Raw genomic sequence first — 24829 nt, 5'->3', positions numbered from 1 at the left:
CAGACACCCTCAGCCTCTGGACCTATGCTTGGATAAGATGGAGAGCCATTTTTTTTTTTTTTTTTTTTTCTTTTTGATGTTGAGCTTGTAGAAGGCGCCTAGGAGTCCTTGGCCATGTCTAGTGAGTGGGAGACAACTGAGCCTTTGACTGCTGGTTGCATTGGACCAGAGGAAGTAGCAGGTTTTAATAATGAGAGCAGGAATGATAGGAATAGCAATAATGGTAAACAGACAGCAGGGACTCTGTGCCAGACACTATTCTCAGCACGTTACATGTACTGACTCATTGGATGCTCACAACAACCCCTAGGAAGTAGTACCGTCACTGCCCCATTTTTACAGTTAAGGAAACTGAAAACTTGGAGAGGTTAAGTAACTTGCTCATGATCACACAGCTGGAAAGTGGCAGAGCCTGGATGCAAGCCAAGGAAGCAAGGTTCCAGAACAGCTCTTATAGTTTGTTATATAGTAAATCTCCAGGCCCTTGCAGAGGCACCTCACAAGAGTTTACCTAGGCTTTTCAGCATCCTAAAGACATGACTTAGGACGCATTTGATGACCAGACTCCCAGAGGCCCTCAAATCAGCCCTCACTTGGTCTAGCGATTGTTACCGCACACCCATCCGTCCCCACAGTGGCCCTCCCACCTCCAGCAGGCTGGTGTCTTGCCTGGATCATGTTCATTCTCCATCCATGGCTTAGTTTATGATCTTCTCACCTCCAAGAGTACCTTTCCCTCAGCCTCACTGCTGTTCCAGCTGGAGCTCCTCAAAGCCTTCCCTCACTTCTTTCATGTTAATGTCCACATTCTTAGGCTACCTGAGCATGTAGGATGGATAACACACAAGCCAGCACTTACTTGTTGCCTAGTTCTTACTGCTCACTTACTGTTGTCTTCCCAGCTGAGTGAGATGAGAAGCCTCATGGGGTAGGAGCCTTATGTGGGGCTGATCCTCCTCCACCCTGCACCCCCTTCATGCCACACACAATGCAGCCTCTGTAAAGATGGGCTCTCGGACCCTCTGAAGGCCAAGGTGTGGCTGACGGGTTCTCTTGCTTCATCAGGCCCAGCCCCTTCTTCCAGGCAACCATCCAGGAACATTGTCACTCCTCACCTGAATCACAAAACCAAAACCAGTTGTGCTGCTTTTTTTTTTTTTTTTTTTTGCTTTGAACATTCTAAAATTTCATTTTCATTATACCAGAAGGAGGTCAAGTCGTTTAACTATCTCCTCAGATCACTTTCAGGTTTTATATTGTTTGACTTCCTGTTCTTTCAAGTAACTGAAGGCTTTGGGGTTGTTGTTTTGTAGGGATGCCAAGTCCCCACTTAAAAGCAGACCAGACCCCAGCGCACAGTAAGAACGAGGTCTCAGTGTCCACCATGATGACCAGGAAGAAGCCAGCTGCGGTTGACAGTGTTGCGATTCCACCGACCCCAGTGTTATCTCTCCTGGCTGCATCTGCAGCAACTTCAGACGCAGGTGAGCACTTTTCAAATGTTTTGGGTTCTCCCCTGTGAAGGTGGGTACGGAGAAGGCCCGCTGAGAATGTTCTACCTAATACACGTGAGAGTTCTCTGCTTAACTAACCTTCTGTAGACACTGGGCTTTTGTCGTTGTTTGTTGCCATCAAGCTGGCTTTTACTCACGGCAACCTGATGTGTAACAGAACGAAATGTTGCCCTGTCCTGTGCCGTCTTCATGATCATTGGTATATTTGAGTCCATTGTTGTGGCGATTGTGTCAATCCAAAGCATGTGAGGTAGTTCAGCACTGTATTTTTCAAGGTTGTAGGAAGTCTGAGAGAGGAAAGAGTTCATCTGGGAACCTGGAGGCAAGGGGACTTTGATTAAGCTTTAGAGATCATTCTAATACTGGTCCAGTGAGTAACAATTAAATAGTAACAGTAGTAATTACTTTTTATCTAGCCTTGCTTATTACTAATCTCTGCATCAAGGGCCTTACGTGTGTAATCTCGTAGAACTCTTAACAGAACTCTGTGAAATAAATACTTTTATCCTCATTTTCAGAAGAGGAAGCTAAGAGGTAACAGCCCTGACCCAGGATGCTGTGGTCAGTCAGGATCCCAACTCAAGTCCAAAGCCCATGCTCTCAACCACTGTGGCTCACTACCTCCCTTGCTGACCAGACTTGGGAGACTGAGTTTCCCTGAGGTCTTTCTTCATTCCCCCATCCCCATGATTCATAAAAGCCTCAATAGTCACCAGACGCCTCTCTGGTGGTCAATAAACTATGAACTCCTTATTCAGCCACCCCAGGTTCTCTGCATGTGGCCCTTCCACCTCTGTCCTCCTCTACTCCCCACACTATCTCCCACCAGCCTCTATACCAAACTCCACTTTGCTAAGCTCCCCTGCCACCAGGAAGGCAGACCTCAGACTTGGCTTAATGCTTGTCCTTGGCAACAGCCTTATTCAATTCTGATTCACATTCTACAGATCTTCAAGCCCAGCCAGTCACAGCTTCTCTGAGCCCCTATAATATCCAGTGTCTTTACCACTCATTTACCACCTGCTCGTAAACTACATTGAGAAATATCTTCTCTTCAACTTCTCCCCTATAACAAAATTGTATGTACCTCAAAGGCAGAGTCCATGGTCTAGTTTCTTGTTATCTTCCCCGCACACAGAATGATGGCATGTTCCTTAAACATTTGTTGAATTAACGCATTAGTAAATGTTAAGCATACTGCAGCATTTAGAAGTGCCTGTTATGGTTGGAGGCTCAAGAAGAGACTCATTACTGATATTCAGTCCAAACTCATCTTCTAATTCAGCAGGTTGCTTTGAGCAGAGAACTCAACCTGTCTATTTGCCTGCCTCCATCATGGAAATCACTGGTAATCAGAAAATTGAGCCCTATTGATGTAACAGAAAGAAATATTTAGAATGATACTTTTCAAATTGTTTTCAACAAAATATTAATAGATGCTTTGTGGGAAAAAATGTTTTTGTTGTTAAGTGTCAAGAATGGTATTAAACTTGCTTCCTTCCTGCAGGAATTTTCAGAGCCTTTAATTGACCAGTGTGTACTGTGAGGCTCCAAGAGGGGGACAGGTAGAATTTCACAATCTTCTTTGGCCCCAAAGGTCATTTTTCTAGGAATCCCTCTTAACAGCTCTTGGAAATGGTGTTCTCTCAGGCAGTTTGGAAAATCTTGCTCTGAGAGAATGGGTTTGTCTCTCAAATTTCATAATGAGTCTTCACGACTTTCATATACTAGGAGCAAAATGAAAGTTTTTGTTGGAAATGCCAGGTAAAATGGCACCAGTATAACAGGAGGCTAGAGGAAGGGCAGTCACAGAAGTCAGTGGAAGAAACTGCCCCGAGATTTGTGGAGTGGTAGCATCTTTGTGGGAGAGCATTCCAGGCAGAGAGGGCAGTGTGGGCAGAGTCCTGGAATGGGACTCAGGGAAGACATCATTCGGCTGCAGTGAAAGATGCAGGCCGTGATCTGTACTACACACCCAGATTATTGCTTATTCGACCTTGTCGGTTAAGCACTGGAGACCTCCCTTTATGTATTTAGAAATTAGCCTGTGTGTTTCTGCCTTTGGTTGCCAAGCACAGATATTTCCCAGGGGCAAAAGACAGGTGGTCCCCAATTTTCCTTCCCTGCACTCTTTCCGTTCAGTGTGAGAGAGCTCGTTCTTTGGCTCACATGCGTATATGGGCTTCCTTCCTCTATTGCACTCAGTTAATAATTTACGAATATGCCAAGCAGGCAATAGAAACAGGTGGGTATTAAACTTTTAAACCAGCCTCTCTGGTAATCAGAGCAGAGCCAAAAACTCTTCTGTTTCAGGATGCAGGAATGGACTGTTTGTTTTTTGGCAGTATGAAGTGAGACCCTCATGAGAATTTCACAGCTTTGGTCCATTTCCGGGTCTCAGGCTGCTGAACAGAACTTTCGGGAAAAGAAACAGCCCAGAGATCTACCCCAGGTGCTGGAAGCCAGACTTTCTCGAGGTTCCACTTCCCAAAGATAAACGGCTTCCCACAAACCTGAGAGAGTTCGGAACTCACACTCTGGGCTTGTTTCCAACACTCTTGCTTCACATGTGAAGAAACTGACACCTCCTGAGATTAAATGATTTGTCTGAGGTCACACAATTGGATTGGAACCCAAATTTCCTGATTTACTGCCTGATTTCCAGTGGAATTTCACTTCTATCCTAGGCCAATGTAAGCAAAGGCAGATTTCATTCTCCCTAGCCATGGACTCTTACTCCTGTTGGAGAACAGAGTGTGTGAAACTCTTAATTTGATGGGGTGGGTAACTTTAACCAAAGCCGAGCGCGTACTGTTGTTGTTAGTTACCACTGAGTGGACTCGACTCACAGTAACCTTACATATAACAGAACGAAACATTGTCCGGTCCTGTGCCATCTTCATGATTGTTGATATGTTTGAGTCCATTGTTGTAGCTATTGGGTCAATTCATTTTATTGAGGGTTTCCCAGTTTTGTTGGCCCTCTTCTTTACCAAACATGATGTCCTTTTCTAGCAATTGATCTTTCCTGATGACATGTCCAAATGGTGAGCCAAAGTCTCACCATTCTCACCTCCAAGGAGCATTCTGGTTGTATAGGAGGTAGTTAATAAATAGTTTCTGGGTTTGATTTCATTTAATTGGCTGCTTAGGCAGTAGTCACATACATTTCTGATGAGACAACTCACTTGGTTTTTGTTTTCTTTAGATCCTTTTCTTCATCTTTCACTGTAAGCGAGGCAATTTACAATTACTTCTGGCCAGCTTATTTTCCAGTAGGTCATCCTTTCTATAGGATGGTTTAATGACCCAGACAACTGCAGGGGAAAAAGAAAAGTAAAGCTAAGTGGCTTATAAAAAAACAAAATCAAACCACCGCTGTCGACTCTATTCTGATCATAGCAACCCTATAGGGCAGAGTAGAACTGCCCCATAGAGTTTCCAAGGCTGTGATCTTTACAGAAGCAGACTGTCACATCTTTCTCCCACAGAGCCTCTGGTGGGTTCGATCTACCAACCTTTCAGTTAGCAGCCAAGGGCTTTAACCACTGTACCACGAGGGCTCCTAAGTGGCTTATAAAGCAAAGTTAACTTAAGAAATCACTTATTGAGATAAAAAGAAACTCCAATAGCTCAATTAATTAGAATGTCCTTTCATTTAAAAAAAATGGATGCTAAAGTGCCTAGTACAGATCCTGACACATAGTATAGAAGATGCTCGATAACTAATCACTGAGTGAAATGAATGAGTCAAAGGCAGTAGTTGTGTGCTTATACAGTACTAAACATGGTGAGAGACGTCTGAGCGAAATCAGCTCAGTCCTGGAACCACTTAAACAATCAAATGGAAAACAATTTGAGAGACACATTGTAGACTTTCGGTAAATACTTGCCAAATAATTAATCAGTCTTAGCAATACGTTTTTAAACAGGTGATCTTAGGTGAAAAAAAAAAAATTTTTTTAAGGAACATTTTCCTCTTTGTTTTATACACATTGCAATGTGGGAGAAATGAATGTGGGTCAAAGATTTAAAAATATGTCTTTTATAGCTCAAGAGTATGTGTGTGTGTGTGTGTATGTACAAACCAAATCTCTTGCCATTGAGTCAATTCCGACCCATAGTGATCTTATAGGACAGCGTAGAACTACCCCATACAGTTTCCTAGGCAAAAATCTTCACGGAAACAGATTGCCAGGTCTTTTCTCCTGTGGAGCTGCTGGTGGGTTTGAATTGCCACCTTTTGGTTAACAGCCGAGCGCTTAACCACTGTGCCGCTAGGTCTCCTTGTGTATGTACAAGGGGCCTCAAATTTCTTGTTGTTTAAGGCAATTTTTTAGCTTCTCAGAGTCTGAGAGGGATGTTGACTATGAAATTATTGATTTGTAGACAGGGGCAGGAGAGGAGCTATGGAAAGAGGGTGGCAGGACTAAGAACATGTCAGCCGTGAACTCCTAGGAGGGAGGGATGGCAGTGGCTGCCACCGGTGCTCAAACAGGTCAACCTCTGTGATCAAACTGCTCAATAGTTATTGATCCATTGAGTCCCCTGGTACAGCAAAGGAGGTCTGATTCCAGGGAGCACTGCATAATTATTGTGAGTGATTAAGGCTAATGGAGTAAAAGCTTCAATAAAGTTTGTTCAAAGTGATGCATAATTTGAAACAACGTCTATTACACAAGCCCAGTAATGATTTAATAACCATATCAGATAATCCATACCTGAATAAGTCAGGCTAATTTTTCTGATCTTCTACTTATTGAACAACTTCTCAGGGAGGTCATGCAATATGTGAAGAATTTATGATTTTACTACTGAACTATTCCCTGACACCCTCCTTGTATTGAAAATGAGACTGTATTAACAGGAGACAATGATGCTTCAGTGGTAGAATCCTCATCTCCGTGTGGGAGACCTGGGTTCAGTTCTTGGCAGAAGCACCTCATGTGTAGCTACGACCCATCTGTTAGTGGAGGCTTGCATGATGCTATGATGCTGAACAGGTTTCAGAGGAGCTTCCAGACCAAGATGGACTAAGAAGAAAGGCCTGGGGATCTACTCCCAGAAATTATCCAAAATTAGTGTATGAACCAAAACGAGTAGATCCACAACCAGTCATGGGGATGGTGCAGGACTGGGCAGCATTTTGTTCTGTTGTACCTAGGGTCACTGAGAGTTAAGGGCCAACTCAGGGGTAGCTAACAACAACAACATATTAACAAGCAGATTCCAAATTCTGGTAAGAACTTAGTAAAACATCAAGAAGCCAAAATCCCTATGGATATACACCTAAAAGTCTAAACTAGGAATGATGGAAAGAGAAGCAGGCTTTTCCTTCTTGTACACGTAATCTCTCTCTCTCTCTCTCTCTTTCTCTCTCATACACATACACAAACAAAAACATAAACACACACAGATAGTCTCTCATCTTAAATCCAAGGAGACAAAAAAGAAAAACACGGGACGAGGATAGTATCACCAAATCTCAACTACTCAAGGTACAGCCCAGTTACAGATAACAGGGGCAAGCAGAGTGAGCACGGTTCATAGTTTGCATCTGTTTCGTATCAAGGGTAATCCATTATTCTCTCAAATATACAGTCTTCCTTGTTTAAAGCTACCAGAGCCCTTGAATAGGTGAAAATATTTAAATGATACAACTCTATTTAATTTTTAAACATTTTACTTCTTATGGTAGGGACTGGTATTAGGTAACCCCTTTAGTTATTAATCAAACTACCAACCCAAGCAGAAGTGGTTGATACCTGTAATCAAGATACAAAACCTTAAGCTTGAAATCATAATTACCTTTACAAATGAAATTCTTAGTTCTAATGCATCTAGAATCAAATCCAAATGCTAGTAGCTGAAACAAAATAATCATGAAAACTGCCTCTAGCTCTGAAATTCTAGGATCCTTGATTTTTCTCTTAACCAACTGCCACCAGTGAGGTGGAGCCCAGAATAACGAAATAAAATTCAGGTGCAAAAATCAGCCAACAGGAATTTAAGAATTATAGGATTGTTTATTTTACTTGCTTTTCGTCCTGTGTGGAATCATGAGCTGAAATTTCTATCCAAAATAACAGGTCCGTTCAGCCAAAAGTCTTGTCTTTCAAAAGAGCCAAAATAGAGCAAATGTGCAAGGTAATAGGATTTGGAACATCCAAGAGCAATAAGTATACAAATTAAATATATCTTCAGACTGTAAAATAAATTCCTACAGCGCCTGACTAATCACTTAAAATATACAGTAGAAAACTTTCAGAAAAGATCATTGAAAAGTAAAGCTTTTTGTAAAAAACAAATCATTCAAGTTGTTTGAAAAGTGCTACCCATAGGCCCAGTTGAAGCAGCACAAAACGACTCTGGGTTTGCCTCGAGAGCTGTATCGAATGTGACAAGCTCATGAAAAGCCCTCTCCCCTGGACGCTAGAGCCCTTGAGTGGTACAAACAGGTTGGCTCTAGGGAGTTAATACTACAACTTCTATGGATACGTTTTTCTAAAAAGTAGGAAGGATTAAGTCCTGGTGGCACAGTGGTTAAGAGCTCGGCTGCTAACCAAAAGGTCGGCAGTTCGAATCCACCAGCCACTTCTTGGAAACCCAATGGAGCAGTTCCACTCTGTTCTATAGGGTCGCTATGAGTCGGAGTCGACTCAACGACATCTGGTTTGGTTTTTGGATTTTTTTTTTTTTTTTTGGTATTAACCTAAAGGTTGATGGTTTAAGCCCACCCCGTGGCACTGTGGAAGAAAGGCTTGGCAATCTGCTTCCATAAGGATTACAGTCAAGAAAACCCTATGGAGCGCAGTTCTACTCTGTAACACACAGGGTCGTCATGAGTTGGAATTGAATTGATGGCAACAGGTTTGGTTCATTTTTTTCTCTGTACTGTGAGCCACCAAAAAACCCAGCAGGGTTGAAGCTGCTGTGCTTCTCTGAAGACTCCCTCATACCCCAAGGCCTTCAGAAAAACTTCCAAAATTTTTGTTTTATTTTCACCCAAAAGGGAATAAGCTTTTGTGTGTTTTAATCTGTACATCCACCTGAGCCATTCCTATAGCCAAAGCTATGAACATCCCAGAGAAACACAGAACTCTCCAGAATCTGGTCCCTGCCTTCTGCTCCTGCCACATCTCCATGGAAATTTCAACCAGCACCAAACTCCTTTGGGCTGTGCACTGTTGGAATACAATTTTCAAAAAGTTAAAAACTCATGCCTAAGATCCATTCAACTCTTCAACAAGGAAGCTAGCATGGCAGTAAAGCAAATTCAAAGGAGATTAGAGGAACAGGGGATTATAGGAATGTAGGCATTGGAGAAAGAATGTTGGCTAAAATTGCTTGCTTATTTTATTGCCCTAATGGGCAATAAAACCATTATCTTCTGCATCTTTACTGGGCAAAAATCTACAAGTTACAAGTTAACATGTAACTTGGCAGAGTCTGGGCCTTCAATCAGTAGTGGATAGTGGATTCAACAAGGATACATTCCCCTAGATAATTAAGAATCCTTGATAATAACAGGCCTGTGAAACAATGTGCCAGTGAGACACGGAAAGAGCATGCAGGCTTCTATTTGCTTTGTTTCCAAGTTTTGGGCCATTTTTCATAACACCACACCTGGGTCTTGCAATGTTCTAGTTGAACTCATATGTTCTTGCATCAGATTGCCTGCATTCAAATTTCAGTGCTGAATTTACCAGCTGGGTGATCTCGGACGTCAGTGTTCACAACTATAAATAAAATGAGGAAAAGGATATCACTTTGTGTGGAGGATTGTGGTGAGGAATACATGAGATAATCCTTGTGAAACTCTTAGCAGAGTGCCTGGCATATAATAAGAGTTTGGCAAATGGGTGGTGTTGCTGCTGCTGTTATTGTTATTACCTGTTTCCGCCCATGGAATGGTTCTCTCCTTTGCCCACACTTTTTGGCTGCCTAATTCATGATTATTCTTCAAAACTCAGCATAGGTGCCTTCAACTTTGAGAAGCTTTACCTGACACCCACTTGGAAAACCACCTCACAGCTAAACTGGATACCAGTTCCTCTGTGCCTCCGTGGCACCCTGTGGGCCCACTGGTCACTGATCCATGACCATTACACCCATTGGTCATCAATCCCTGCATTTAGTACAGTGTCTGTATCATGCTTGTGTTCCACCTAGACTGTCTGCTCCTCTCTTTTCAGAACTTATTCAGCTTTATATCCCCATTACCTTGCCCTGAGGTGGACAAATATAGGTAATCATTATATATTGGTCAAAATGCATTGAAGGACAAATGGTTCCTGCACAAAACCATCCATGCATGAAAACACAGACTCTAGCATTATATTCATTAGGGTTGAGAGGCAATGATTTACCTTTATTCCCACATCAGTGCCATAAGCAGCAAATCATCCTCTGTGAATGCTCAGCAGAGGGAGCCACCTGAGAGAGACTTCTGGGGCCTCCAGCCTCATTTTTCAGTAATGGCAGCCCAGTTTCTGGCTAACACATCAGGGTATCCTTGGGGAAGATTATTTTCAAGTTAAACAGTCAGTTTATTTGGTATTGTATATGCGGTTCATGAGTATGTGTTCATTCAGAGAGAGAAGGAAGAACGTATACACATAGGTGTCTTCTTTCATTTACTCAGAAGTTCTGTGAGATTTACAGATGACCCACTCAATGGAACTCTGGAGATTACATCGGCCTACTCTGTGTTTTAATTGTTCTATATGTGATAGCCTTACACTGTGGCCAGAGTACTGATTCCCCTAAAAAAGCCACGATCATTTCCTATTTAAGTTTTATCTCATTCAATGAGTGTTGAGTATCCCATGAATTCCCAGAAACTGGTTCTATGGGATGCAAATAAACAAAAGCCGGGAGCACTACTTTTGAGCACCTTGTAATCATATCTAGGTGTCCAGAACCTTGTACGGTGCCAAGTGCATAGTACATACTTAATAAACAGGTCTGGACTTAATTTAACTAATTTGTTGTTGTTTTTCTCCAGAGCTGAGAGCTTAGGAAAGACAGAAGGGTTTAGAAGTGCTGTATCTGTGAAAGGTTTAACTCAATTTATCTCCTCTGGATGCTTTGTACAGATTATGCTCCCAAGCACCTAGTACCACAGCCAGATCCTCTTAAAAATAGAGTAATGATAATAATACATTTTATCTCCTTCCCAGTGATAATATCATTCACACCTCCATTGAAGCCCAGTAGGAGGTTTAGCTGTGAGGCAACCTATGCAGGGGGAGTCAGGTGCGATTATTTTAATGAGGACTCCACACTCAGATGAAATGCAGAAAAGAAAATCTTCCATACGTGAAGTGATTTCTATTAAGATACTCATTTTATATCCAATATTCAAGCTCCTCTTTATAAATGGCAGAGAATGAAAGGACTCTTCCAGGGGCAGATTTTATGCTGCAAAGAACGAAAGGGCACAAATATTTTATGATCAGTTTTGAGATGAAAGTGCTGTGCCTGATTTGCTCACTGGCTCTTTCCATTTCCAGAAGTCTAATTAGATTGTTGGTTTAATGGTGGCAAGATAATTTAGTGGCAACCGAAAGCAACTGTGTTAATGAGAAGGGGGGCCAGGGCTTTGGGTTTCCTGTAATTAATGGAGAGTGTTTAAAAAACTTCTTGGTTCCAGTGAAGTTGGCGTACTGAGCCCAGCTGTTTAGAAGGGGGAAAAGTCTTTCCTGCTCATTGCTGCAGAAATGGCCTCAGGCATCGCGAAAGAACTGTGTAATGACTGTCATTAGGAATGATCTTTAGTGGTCCAGGCAGGCTATAACCAAAAAAGACTCGTTGCCATCTAGTCAATTCTGACTCATAGCAACTCTATAGGACAGAGTAGAACTGCCCCATAGGCTTTCCAAAGCTGTGATCTTTATGGAAGCAGACTGCCACATGTTTCTTCCGCAGAGCAGTTGGTGGGTTTAAACCGCTGACCTTTGGGATAGCAGCCAAGTGCTTAACCACTGCACCCCCAGGGCTGATCTGAAAAAGCAGAGAGATAGAGAGAGATAAAGGAGGCAGTGATAGGCAAGGAATAGAGGGAGGATTGTGAAACAAGTGTGACAAAGACAGACAGACAGAGAGATCGCTCTCCCCTCTGTCTTTCCATTCTACCCAGGGGAGCCACTAGAATAATCCCAGGGCATCCCCCAGGGGGTCTCTTTCTTCTGCTCTTAAACTGGGATAGACTAGAAGAGCCTGGATTGGGAAACACTAGAAGGTACCTTTGCCTACTCCTTCATTTTACAGATAAGAAAACTGAGTCCAGACAGGCGAGCTGAATTACAGGTATCACCTAACTAGGAGTTAGGAGGAGTTACTGGGTGGTGCGAAAGCTTAACACACGAGGTTGCTAACTGAAAGGTTGGAGGTTAAAGTCCACCCACGGGTCCCTTAGAAGAAAGGCCTGGTGGTCTACTTCCAAAAATTCAGCATTAAAAACCCTAAGAAGCACATTTCTACTCTGACACACATGGGGTCACCATGAGTCGGAGTTGGCTGAGTGGCAACTGGTGGTAGGAATTCATAAAGCTGGACTCTTTCTGGCCATCATACTGAGGCATAGTGGAAACTGGATTTGGACTTCAATGATCAGGGTTATTTTTCAGGCTGCAGTACTTGTTAATTTATTCTCCTAGATAAGTCACTGATTCTTACTTAGACTTCTGAGTCTCAGTCTTCCCATCATTGAAGTGGGAAAAATAATTTCTATCTTTCTGGCAGTGGCAAGAAAGAAAAAAAATAGCAGATGCAAACACTTATCACATATGCAAAACTTAATAGCTATTTTAAGAGGCTTTCATGTCATAAATAGTCATGACTCAGATCATGAGATCCCTCAACTATCTTTAGGAGTTTTATCCTCAGCCCCCCTCTAAATACCCTTATCCAAGCATACCTCCCCTTGTAAGTATTAACTGCTATGTCAAGCTGATTGTACTCAGACTTCCATAAGGCTTTGTTACAAATTGTCAAATATTATTTAAGCATCTGCCACACTGCATTCAATTCTATGAGTGACATAAATTAGCCCCTGCCTTAGGGGAGCTTCTAGACTATTTGGGAAGACCCGACTCCAAAACATGAGATGACCAAGTAATATTTTAAAATCGATTGAATAACAATCTGAGATAGTGCAGAGCTATCATGGAGCAATTGATTGGTCATTAATTTCCAACTGAATGGTACTAATAGTGTTCTGAGAATGGCAAGATGATCTGGGAAGAGAAGAACTGAGATGGACTTCTAAGGATGGGTTGGACTACATAAGCAGCCAAAAGCAGGAAGGACAGGTTTACGAATTTTCTGAGACAGGAGTGGAAATAATGGCAGATGAGTCTGGAAGAGAAGTTCTGGGTTAGCACATAGAATACCTGAAATTCTAGAAAAAGGCACGGTGACCATTTAGAAGGACCAAGACCATAAACCAAACCAGTTGCCATAAAATTGATTCCAACTCATGGTTATCCCATATGTTTCAAAGTAGAATTGGCCTCCAAAGGGTTTTCATGACTGTGATCTTTGGAAGTAGATCACTAGCTCTTTCCACCAAGGTGCCTCTTGGGTAGGTTCGAACCACCAACCTTTTGTTTAGTAGCCCAGCATTTAACTGTTTGAGCCACCCAGGGACTCTTTCAGAAAGGCAGAGGTAGCAAACTGTTGACCATGGACCAGTAGCTATCTGTAGTTGTGTTTTGGTTGGCCCACAAAGGGTTATTCTTTTTTTTTTTAAATTATCTAGCCGCATTAAATATCAGAAGATTTATATAATAATTAAGAGTCTTGGCTTTTTGAAACTCTGATTATCTGGCAAATTTGGACTCAGGTTCCTACCTGGAAACAAATGGTTGAAACTGAATAACATTTGCCTCCTTAAATGGGGAATATTTTTTTTAGTTTCCCATGCACCACCCTCATCTTTCCTTCATAATCCTGATAAACTTCACTCATATCAGCTTCAATGCCAAGGGAATCACTGAAGGCATTTAAGCTGGAGAAAGCAACAGAATCAAAACAATGTGTGGAGATATTTAATCTAGCACAAGTAACGTGTAATCCGTAGTAACATCTTTTGTTATTTAATTATGGAATTTGGGGGTGGAAGAAGCCTTTGAGATTGTGTGATTGAGAGAAATTTGGCACTCTGCTGCAGTCAGTAGTAGAAAATTGACAGAGAAACCCATATTTTTCTCACTCCATACCTAGCTCACAGTTTTCTTTGCTTTCATAAGACAGTATGATATAAAACTGGCTTTGAAATAGGGCAGCCCTTGCTTGAATCCTTGAGCCCATCCCTTCTGAGATGTGTAATCTTGGGGAAAATTACTTAACCTCTGAGGTCTCAGTTTTCATCTCTGTACAACGGGAACACTGATGTCCCCATGTGGTTGAGGAAACGCACATAAAGTACTGGAGCCTACACTGTTAGTCCCTTCCCCTTTCCTTTAGTTTCATATGAGGGCAGGAACAATATGTTTCATTTACTTTGTATGGCCTATGTTATGACACAAAGAGTAGATGTTACAAAGATAATTGAGTGAATGATCGAAAACCACCTACACCTCCACTAACAAACAGTAAAAATCCTTTTTCTCCCCACTCCAGCACAATGGATGTCTAAAGGATGCCATCTGTTGTTTTGTTGTTTCTTCTTTAACATCCTTTGGATCTAACCATTAATTAGTTTCATGAGGTCTGCTTTTGAAAGGGATGTAAGGGCAGAGCTCAACACTTCTTCCCACCTCTCTCAGAGTTTCTTACCTGGTGGAGAGTCCTCTTCCCCACGTCTTAGGTGGATTATATAATACATCCCCAGGAATTATTGAAGCTTTCCTAGATGCTCCTTGAAATGAAGGAAGAGATCGGATAGTCTCCATTAGACAGTCAGGAAATGAGAGTTTGTGTTATTAATCAGTAATTGTGGAAGACAGAGCAAAGGTACTGATGGATGGAATTTCAGCTGTTCAATAATCCTGGTAGTGTCTGTGAGTACCCTATGTGGCTTGCCCACTAAAGATGATAGAGCTCAGAACAAAAGAGAATAAGCCTTACTACTCTGCTTTCAGCAGGGGATTCAGACAAGCCTCCCAAGGAGTGTTCCTGGGCATAATTTGAAACCAAACCCATTGCCGTCAAGTCAATTCCAACTCATAGTGCTCCTATAGGATAGAGTCTCCAGCCGCTTAAATGTTTACAGAAGCAGACTGCCACGTCTTTCTCCCACAGAGAAGCAGGTGGTTTCGAACCACTGACCTTTCAGATGCTCAAAAACACTCCTCTGAGGGATCTTGGCTCTCCAACACCTGAAAATATTTTGAGAGGACTTTCCATATTTTTAAATTCAATTTTGTTAGGATCTAAATAGCCATAATCCTGGCCTTTGTCTGTGCAAGTCACCAGAGTTAAGTGATTTGGGCTTTACATATGGAAAGTTCATTTTGTTGTGTAATTAATGGGAAGCAGACTTTGGGAATCTGATGATCTAGGCCCTTATTTATACGAGAGCATATGTCTGTGTTTTGTTTATGACTCACTCTGTTACTCCAAGCATTGTAACTTGGGTTTGTTTACACTAACTTTTCCTAGAATCCAAGCCACATGGTATATGAGCCAATAATTTATGGTCTCTAAAAGGGAAAGATGATGAATGAGCTTTTTCCTCATAAATTGTCAAATCTTAATTTGAGGAAGAAGTATTTGCTGCCTTGCATCTGTTCAAGCTTATATGCATTTGAAAAAATGTAAAACCAATAACTGAAAAAAAAAAATACTGGTATAATGCTCAGAACTTGAATGTGTATTATATTTGCCAAAAAAGCATAGAGCCTTCTCCACAACTCCCTTCTCCAGGTCTCTTCCCCAACAATGAACCATTATAATTCTGGGCTAAATGTTTGGCAATGAAAACACCGTTTATATTCATCTCCTCTCCTCCTCCTCCTCCTCCTCCTCCTTCTCCTTCTTCTTCGCGTCCTCCTCCTCTTCTTCTGTCTCTGTCTCTACAAGTTCATAGTGTTAGATAATTAATATATAATATATATATATGTGATTCTCTTCCAGGGGATGCATAGGTTCAATCTATTGCCTTGCATATTCAAGCCGGTTTTCTTAGAGGCTCTTAATAAGTTTCAAACTTGGTTTGTCGATGGTTCATCAGAACTCCACTTCTCCTATGGATATCAGTTTACAATTCACAGTACTTCAATGCTTTTGGTCATAGCTTAGAGGCTCCAGTTAATGGTGCTCCGAGGAGAGTAGGGAACAGATGAAATATGTGAGGATCTAATTTAATTTATAGCAATTTGGAGCTCCTTCAATAAATCCTTTCATGTCTCACACATAGACTTTCAAAATAGATGGTAAGTGTTGGGTTAAGTCAAGTCATGTGGATTGATTTCAGTTCAAATCAATCACCTGAGCTCTGTGTTGGTCACTAGGGGGAGGGGTACGGACTCCAGGACCCAGCACAGTGCCTGGCACAAAGGGCAGTTCAATCAATATTTGCTCCAAGAATGGATAAGAATGGCTGAGACATGGCTCCTGTCCCTTGTCAAAACACAGTTTAAGAGGAGAGATAAGTATACATTAATCCCATAATCCTAATACAGAGGACGGACATCTCTGCTATCAGAGAGATGCAAGCACTGTAGAGGGGGATAGAAAGATTAATGTTGAAATGAGAGTCCTGGCTGGCTTTTAGAAAAGGATTTAATTGGAGTCTTAAAGAATAGGTAGAATATACCAAGATTTAAAGTATAAATAAAAAACTTAAAAACTGAATTATGTACAGAATTCCAGTAGAAATTTGAAAGCAATGAAACTACACCTAGGTTTTTGTTTTGCTCTGCTTTGTTTTATGTGTTTTTCTTTTGTTTTTTCACTAGGGCAGGAAAACTGCCTCTGGATAAAAGAAAAATGCAAGATTTTTTTCCCCAATCCAATATCAGATGCAATATCCTCTCTGACACTTACAGAAATAATAGAGTTGAGCACACACCTGTAGGCTATGCGAAGTTATTGTTTTTGTGGTACATCCTTCATCTGCTAACCAGACAGACACAAAAATACATGAAAGTCTAGAACAACGGGTATAAATTGTTTTTATGAAGAATGCAAGGATATTTTGTTGTATAAATTAACTTTTTTGCCTTAGAAAACTTCAATGAAGAGAAAAACAGTACTATGCATTTCAGTTGCTTGAATCATGTCCAGAAGGAGTTAAAGGGACAATCATTAACTTTAAGGGCATTTGAACTCTTTGGAAATGCCTAAAAATCTGGACACTCTGAGAAAACACAATTAAGATTCAAAACTTTCACAACAGACTGGAACACTGGACTAAAACCATAAAATTAAACTTTTCAGATTTAAATAGAAGGGCTTGCATTTAGGTTCAAAACACCAATGTCCAGGTTTGCTGGTAATTTTTATGAAAACATGATTTGGTGGCAGTTTGTAGGAAAGCTTTGAAGAGAGTTAATTAAGCCTCCATTTAATGTGAGCCAACAGCATGTGTGAAGTTGTTGCTTAAAAAAAAAGTGCTGTTTTTTTTTTTTTTAATGTAGTGCTCATTAATAGAAGTGTAGAACCTTGATCCCAGAAATTAGCCAACCTAATTTTCCTGCACTAAACATTTCACACTTGGAAAATCAGTTCAATTCTGGGCACCAAATTTTAAGATGAACTTCAGCAGTTGGTAAAATCTCCAGATGAGGATGATCAAAATGGAATATGGTCTGGAATTCATTTCATATGAATTCATAGGAAACACATGAAGGAACTGAGGACGTTTCACCTGGAGATGAGAAGACTTGAAGGTGTATGACTGTTTTAATGGAATCAAATTTATTCAGAAGTATGGGCCCTTCTAAGAAATTAAAAGACTTTTCTAGATACACAGAATTAAGTGGTAAAAAGTTGAAGCTAGAACCTCATTCTCCTAATGTGCTAGTCCACATGTTTTCTATCGGACTGAAATAAGCCTGCATTTTAGGTAGACAAATGCAGTTATTAATAAGACCAGGAAGAAAACAAAACATGGGTACCTACCATTTGATGTAAGTCCTGAAGTTCTAGCATGGTCAATAGGGATGTATTTCATCTGAGCATAAATATTAAAAATTTTGAGATTTTCCCAGGATCACATTTGTTACATTATTCTTTGTGCTTTCCTATGTTTCTATTTTTCTTTTTGATCAAACTTAGTAAGACAAAGAAAATCTCTTTGAACATGTATATTCAATAATCAAATCTGAACATATATCTTCAATAATTGGAGTATTATATAAGGGATGGTATTTATGGTTGAGGATAAGGCTATGCCATGTTTTAGAGGAAAGAAAAAATATATATATAAAGAGCCCTTTGAGAAGGTAGCCACCTGACAGGCGATGGGACTCGGCAAATGAAGCGTCAAACTTTTTGAGGTGAGCTGCATTTCCATCTAGTCTCCCATGTTGTCTTGTCAATCTGCTGTGGCCTGAGCCACATGGAACATTCAAAAGGCAAAGTTGATTGAAACAGAATGGGGCAAAAAAGGCCCTCGTATTCCTCAGTTTACCAGTATCGCTACTCTGAATTTATTCTTTGTCCAAAGCTTAGGAAGCAACTCCAGCCTTTATAAGCATCACTCCCAGACTTACAGATACTTCTGTTGATCCATCCTGGGCAATCCCTACTCCATGAATATGCACGGTGCATCTCATAGGTAGTTCGAATCATTTCTGTTGCTAGTTCTCTCTCCTCTCTGAGCCCTCGCTCCCCTCATTCATCTTTCTCAGGCCTGCCAGAATTCCGGGTGCCTTCTTCAGAGGCTTCATGACCAGCCTAGCAGTGTCTCTCTTACTCAGCGTAAACACTCTCTGGAGACAAGTTACCACTGCCTTTATTTGTCCAAAGCTAAATGTGGTTTGTCCAACAGTGGGGCTCATAAAATGGCCGGCATTATTTCCCCAGGGTCAAAGAAGTCAAGGACTCTGAAAACCTAGGGGCCAAGACCTCAGAACTGCCTACCCAAGTAAAGATGTTAGCATCAAATTCTATTCTAGAAGCTCTACCTGGACAGGGCACCCTTTTGACTGCCATGGAATCATATTCAATTTAATTGAAGGTGTTCCAGGGAATATGAAGATTAATGAGACCCAGGCCTTGGTCTCTGGAGCTTAGAGTCTTAAAATAATCCAGCAGGAAATATTAAGGAAGCATCTACTTTGAAAAAAGAACTGAGCCCATTGTTATGAGGGGTAAGAAGAAGAACAGCATAAGCTGTCTGATCTCAAGACGCTTAAGCCTTCTTAGGCCTTGAGCTCATAGAAAGTTCAGATCTCCTGGGATTAAATGCTAAGTGAGTGAATAAGCTCTTTGGGAGTTTTAAAAAAGAAAAGAAAAGTTTTATACAGTGGTCTCCAAATTTTTTGATCTTGTGTCAGCACAAAAAAAGATGAGATAATTTAGGACCCTGGTCTTTTTAGATGAGAAAATTGCCAAATTCATCTTTGAAAATGAAAACTCTTTTATACAGTTTGTGGGTAGATAACCAACAAAAGTCTGTGTAGCGTGTAAAATATTTCATGGTTATTTACCACCTCATTACGAAGTGTAAGTTTTCTTTTTTTTTTTTTTTCCTGTTTAAAGGTCTTGTTTTTCGAAAATTAACCACATGGTCTGACCTAGTGTAGACTTTAGAGTGTAAAACATGGTAACACGCTGAAAATAACAAAGATGCCCTGTCAGCCCCCTTGAATGCCCTGTCAGCTCCCTCTTCCCTCAGTACCTCATGGTACCTGTGACAGGTAACCAGTCATCTAATGTGCAGCCCAATTAAGGGTATAACTATTACTCCATGTATTGAAGATTGTTGTTGTTAGCTGCCATCAAGTCGGCCCCCAAGTCTTGGTGATCCCCTGCACAGCAGAACAAAACGCTGCCTGGTCCTGAACCATCCCCGTGATCGATTGTGGAGCAGACTATCCTGATCCATAGGGTCTTCATTGGCTGATTTTTGGAAGCAGATCATCAGGCCTTTCTTCCTAATCTGTCATAGTCTGGAAGTTCTGTTGAACATGTTCAGCCCCGTAGCAATACACAAGCCTCCACTGACAGACAGGTGGTGGCTGCATATGAGGTGAGTTGTTTGGGAATCGAACCCAGATCTCCTGCATGGAAGGTGAGAATTCTACCACCAATAACCTTGTTCTTATTTTTAGATAAAATTTAAATAATATAAATAGAATTGTTACTATTTTCCTTCTGCAACCTGGTAAATATTCTTGCTTCCTCTTTGGGGAATATATAACCCACTTGGGAGGCTACTGATTTAAAACAGGATCAGATCTAGAGAGGCAGAGAGGAGAAAAATGGTGTGGACAGGGTTGTAGAGATATGAGAGCACAGGCACGTTTCTGAATCCCCAACACCATTAATGAATGCCTCGGAGAAAATCTCAGGAGACACCCTGGGGTACTTACTGTTTGGTGTCCTTTCCCCCTTCAGAGCTCACACACATAAAAAGACCCCCATGTACACCCCACTATTTCACCTCCATCAGCCAGACTGCCACTTCACCTGCTACCTTCACTTGTCCCAGGGAAAAATGTGAAACGAGAGAAGACAGACCAGGGTCCCCCAAACTTTTACATCTGAGAGAAAGTGCCCTTTCACAATAAATCCCCTGTGAAGAAGGGGTGGTTTGAATAGTCAACACAGCTACTGTGCTTCAAAAAAACTATTCATATTTTCAAAGAAATCTCCAACTATAGTAAGATGACTATAAGAATAGAATGGAAGCACCTTTACATGATAAATCCCCCGCATCTGCTAACCCTTAATTCTAAATCACTGCTTTAAGAGTGGAGAGCAGTACTATAGACTTGTCCTGATGACCAGCAGCAATTCAGACATGTCCTGCCTTGCAGAAGCCTCACCAACAGTGGCAGCTGGAAAAGAGCTGTTAAGTCCAGGACTGTGTGTTAATTTGAATTCTAAGGATGGAAAAAGAAAGTGAGCATGCCAAAGCAGATTGCTCCATACTTCCCATTAAAAAATAAAAAGCAGCATTAGGAAAACAAGAGCTCATTACTGAGCCAGTTACCCTCAAGTACAAGTACAAAAAAGGCACAGTTTACATTGGAGAACATGAAACAATTGAATTCCCTTGAGCTGTTATTTGCTTACCATGTACTGTGTACCATATCATACACTGCTATGTAATGGTCCTGTGCCAGGAACTCTGGGAGTTCAGAAAGAAGACGTGGCTTTGCTATCGAAGAATCTAACATATTCCCGCATACAAAACAACTCACACTGCAGCTCTCAGCCTTGACTGAGGCAGATGATGTTCCAGCCCTGTTCCTCCAGGAAGGCAGCTCAACTCCAGGCAGTTCAACATTCCACATCATTCACCTACCTTCCCCTTAGGGGCATGCAAACAGCAAGAAAGATTCTAATGAGTCTAGAGATAAGTTTTGTCCCCCCCATCCCCCCAAAACTGTCTTGTAAAACTAGGATGCGTCTTGTTCATGGGCAAAGTATAGTCTCCAAACTATTAGCACCTATTTCCTGGGAACCTTCTATATATTACTAGTCTGTTTTAGGCTGGAAGCCTTGTCTTGGTTCATGGTGGATATACTACATCTGTAAAATCTGTATACAAAAAGCACTACTAAGCCCAGTCTTAAATTATCATAAAAGATATGACAAAATCAGCAGAATGCTGACAAGACAATCCTCTGATAACGGGAGTGAGAAGATAGAAAATCTAGATCTGGACCAAAACCAGCTCACCCATTTGCATGACAATTTTAAATATGAACAGGGCCTAGAAGATAATTTGCATTGAAGGGTTATGAAAAAATGAACTTGCAGTTTACCTCGGCCACTCATAATTGTTCTTTAAAACTAACAAAAGAACAGGCAAGCTATACGACAATTATAGGAAGGAGAGCAAATATGGAATCAATCTTCCAACAAGAGCCCAGAAGTTACTGTCCAATAATGAAACAATTTAAAGAGAGAAAAATCTGTAAACGTTTAGAGGGACACAGTGAAATCATAAGCAATAAGGAGAAAGATTTATGAATATCAAACCCTGCCAAGTCCAAAGTCTTACTGCCCCCACACTAGGATTTCAAAAGTATTAGATGAAATAAATGTTTTAGAAGGCCACTCGATGTTTTGCAACGATAGTTGCAGAGAATATTAAATTGATAATGAGTACAGGAAAGAATCATAACAATCTTCAGATCTAGAGGAGAACTTCGAGAGCATCTAGTCCAACCATCCAAAGTAACAGATGAAGAAAGAGAGACCCAGAATCCTAGTTGCCCTGGGTTTCCAGCTCCCCAGCCCAGGATAGTTTCACCTATCCCACACTCTGCTCTTGTTCACACACAGGGATGATGAATCTGAGCTAAAAATTCAAGTGATAAACATAAGGAGAAAATAAAATTCAGATGTTCAGTAGATGTGAAATGCTCCAAAGTTATAATGAAAAAAAAAAAAAAGAGGGGTACTAAGTCTTAACACTTGATGCCGTCAACAGAGGTTGGATCATGACCTAAGTTTATGCAGTCTCACAGCAGAGAACATAGAAAACTCATTCTTTGTCTCCTCCCATTACGTCAGGAAGCAGCTACCAGCAAGAGTGTTCTAGAAAGATGAAGCATGCCCTTCATTGAGGAAATCTCTTATCCTTCCAAAATGGTTTAGGTGAAGTAGGGCGCAAAGAGGTTGAAAACCATAATACCCTCCACCCCCGAGTTCTAAGATTCTAAGAAAGATGTTTTATTGCCACTTATCATTTATAAATTTTAACCTTTTATTATGGAAAATGTCAAATATATATCAAAGTAGGCAGAATAGGATAATGAACATCTGTGTGCACATCACTCAGCTTCAACAAAATCAACTCATGAACAATCTTGTTCCATCAATACCTCCACCTAGCTCCTGCATTTCATATTATTTTGAAGCAAATCCCAGATATCTTATGATTTAATCTGTAAATGTTTCAGCATGTATTTCTGAAAGACAGGTACTTTTAAAAAAAAAGATCACAATGCAATTATCACACTTCAGAAAATTAACAATAATTATATAATATTATAAAGTGTCCATTTTATAGTAATTTCCATTTATTTCATGATCTCTCTTAATAGTTTGCTTAAATTAGCATCCCAATATGGCCCATATATTGTGTCTGATTGATTTATCTCTTAAGTCTCTCTTTTCTTTTTTTGATTCTTCAATGTTTTTATTGTTGTAAAAATATAGGTAACACAGCATTTGCCGTTCCATATTTTTCACATGTACAATTAGTGACAGCAATTACACCAATCATGTTGTGCAACCATCACCAATATCCGTTGCCAAGAGGCAATCTCTCTCTCTCTGCATCCCTCCCTCACAACAGTTTATTTATCAGCAACTGTATGAGACAGTGTAGATGTAGAACATTTACACCATTGCATAAAATTCTATTGAACAGTGCTACTCTAGAGAGTTAATAGGGTTCTGTGAGGCAGCTTTTAAGAGAAGTAAATGTTAAAATCTCTTCCACCCGGTCTTTGACTCACAGCTGATCTCTCATACTAAACCAAAACCAAACCCGTTGCAGTCAAGCGTATTCTGACTCATAGCGACCCTATAGGACAGAGTAGAACTGCCCCATAGGGTTTCCAAGGAGCCACTGATGGATTCGAACTGCTAACCTTTTGGTTAGCAGCCGAGCTCTTAACCACTACACCGCCAGGGCTCCATACAGTAGTCACTAAACCTCTAAACTAGACACTTTAAATGAAATAAAAATGGAAGGGATCTCTGCATTTTTAAATTTATATAAATTTACATTTATGTGTATTTAAATGTATATTTAAAAATACTTTTACAATTTGCTTTTTTTACTTAACATTGTTTTTTGTTTGTTTGTTTTTCTTAAATTTGTTATTAGTTGCCATGGAGTCAAACCTGACTCATGGCGACCCCATGTGTGCAGAGTAGAACTGCTCTATTTAGCCATGTTGATATATTTATATGTAGTTTATTCATTTTAACAGTTGCATAATATTCCATTGTTTAAATATATTACCATTTATTTATTACCCTTTTAGTAACATTAAATTGTTTACACTTTTCTCTAACACACACTGAGCTGCAAGGAACATCCTTGTATAACATTTGTCTCCTGTTACAAATGAGCAAGAGAGACACCCTCAACAGAGAATTGCTGGGGCATTGAGTACATACATCTTCACCTCTAATAGTTACTGACAAGTCTCTCTCTAAAGTGGTAATACCAATTTACACTCCCACCAACAGTATGCAAGAATTCCCAATTTCTTATCCAGATAGGAAAAGAAGAAGTAAAATTACCTCTATTTTCAGATGATATGATCCTATATTTAGAAAATCCCAAAGTCCACAAGAAAACTTCTAGAACTAATAGAGGAATTTAGCAAAGTTGCAGGGTACAAGTCAACAACAACAAAAAAAAAAAATCAGTGGGGTTTCTATACATCAGCAATGAGAAATCCAAAAAGGAAATTAGGGAAACAATTCCATTTACAGTAGTATCTAAGAGAATAGAATACCTACGAATAAATCTAGCCAGGGACGTGAAGGACTTACACAATGAAAACTATAAAACACTGCAGAAAGAGATTAAAGAAGACTTAAATGGAAAGATGTTCCATGTTCATGGATTGGAAGAATTAATATTGTTAAGATGACAATACTACCCAAAGCAATCTGTAGATTCAACACAATCCTGATCAAAATTCCAACAGCCTTCTTTATAGAAATAGAAAAACCAATCCTCATCTTTATATGGAATGGCAAGAGGCCCTGAAGTGCTAAAGCAATGTTGAAAGAGAAGAACAAAGTAGGACTCACACTTCCTGATCTTAAAACATACTATACAGCCACAGTAATCAAAACAGCCTGGCAGTGGTATAACATAGACACATAGACCAATGGAATAGAATTGAGAGTCCAGAAATAAACCCACACATCTGTGGTCAACTGACTTTTGACAAGGGTGCTAAATCTATTCAATGGGGAAAGAAGAGTCTCTTCAGTAAATGGGCTGGGAAAACTGGATTTCCACATGCAGAAAAATGAAACAGGATCTATGGCTCACACCATACACAGAAACAAATTCAAAATAGATTAAGGACTTAAACGTGCAGACTAAAACCATAAAATTCTTAGAAGAAAAAGCAGAGGCAATGCTCTTAGGCCTAGCTTTTTTTAATTTATTTATTTTTTTTATTTTTTAAATATTTTATTGTACTTCAGGT

The 24829-nt window shown here is 40.4% G+C and overlaps 1 protein-coding gene across 1 annotated transcript in view; it reads left to right on the top strand.

Moving 5' to 3' along the window:
• Positions 1-24829, top strand: part of SETBP1 (SET binding protein 1) — a 425952-nt gene that overhangs the window by 389234 nt on the left and 11889 nt on the right. The window contains exon 5 of the mRNA XM_004380894.1: positions 1314-1484. Within this exon, the coding sequence (XP_004380951.1) occupies positions 1314-1484 (171 nt within the window). The remainder of the gene's footprint in view (positions 1-1313; positions 1485-24829) is intronic.

Source organism: Trichechus manatus, unplaced genomic scaffold (genome assembly GCF_000243295.1).
Source record: "Trichechus manatus latirostris isolate Lorelei unplaced genomic scaffold, TriManLat1.0 scaffold00078, whole genome shotgun sequence".
Lineage (NCBI taxonomy): Eukaryota > Metazoa > Chordata > Mammalia > Sirenia > Trichechidae > Trichechus > Trichechus manatus.
The sequence above is the reverse complement of the archived record's forward strand: the minus strand, read 5'-3'. Positions and strand labels throughout refer to the sequence as shown.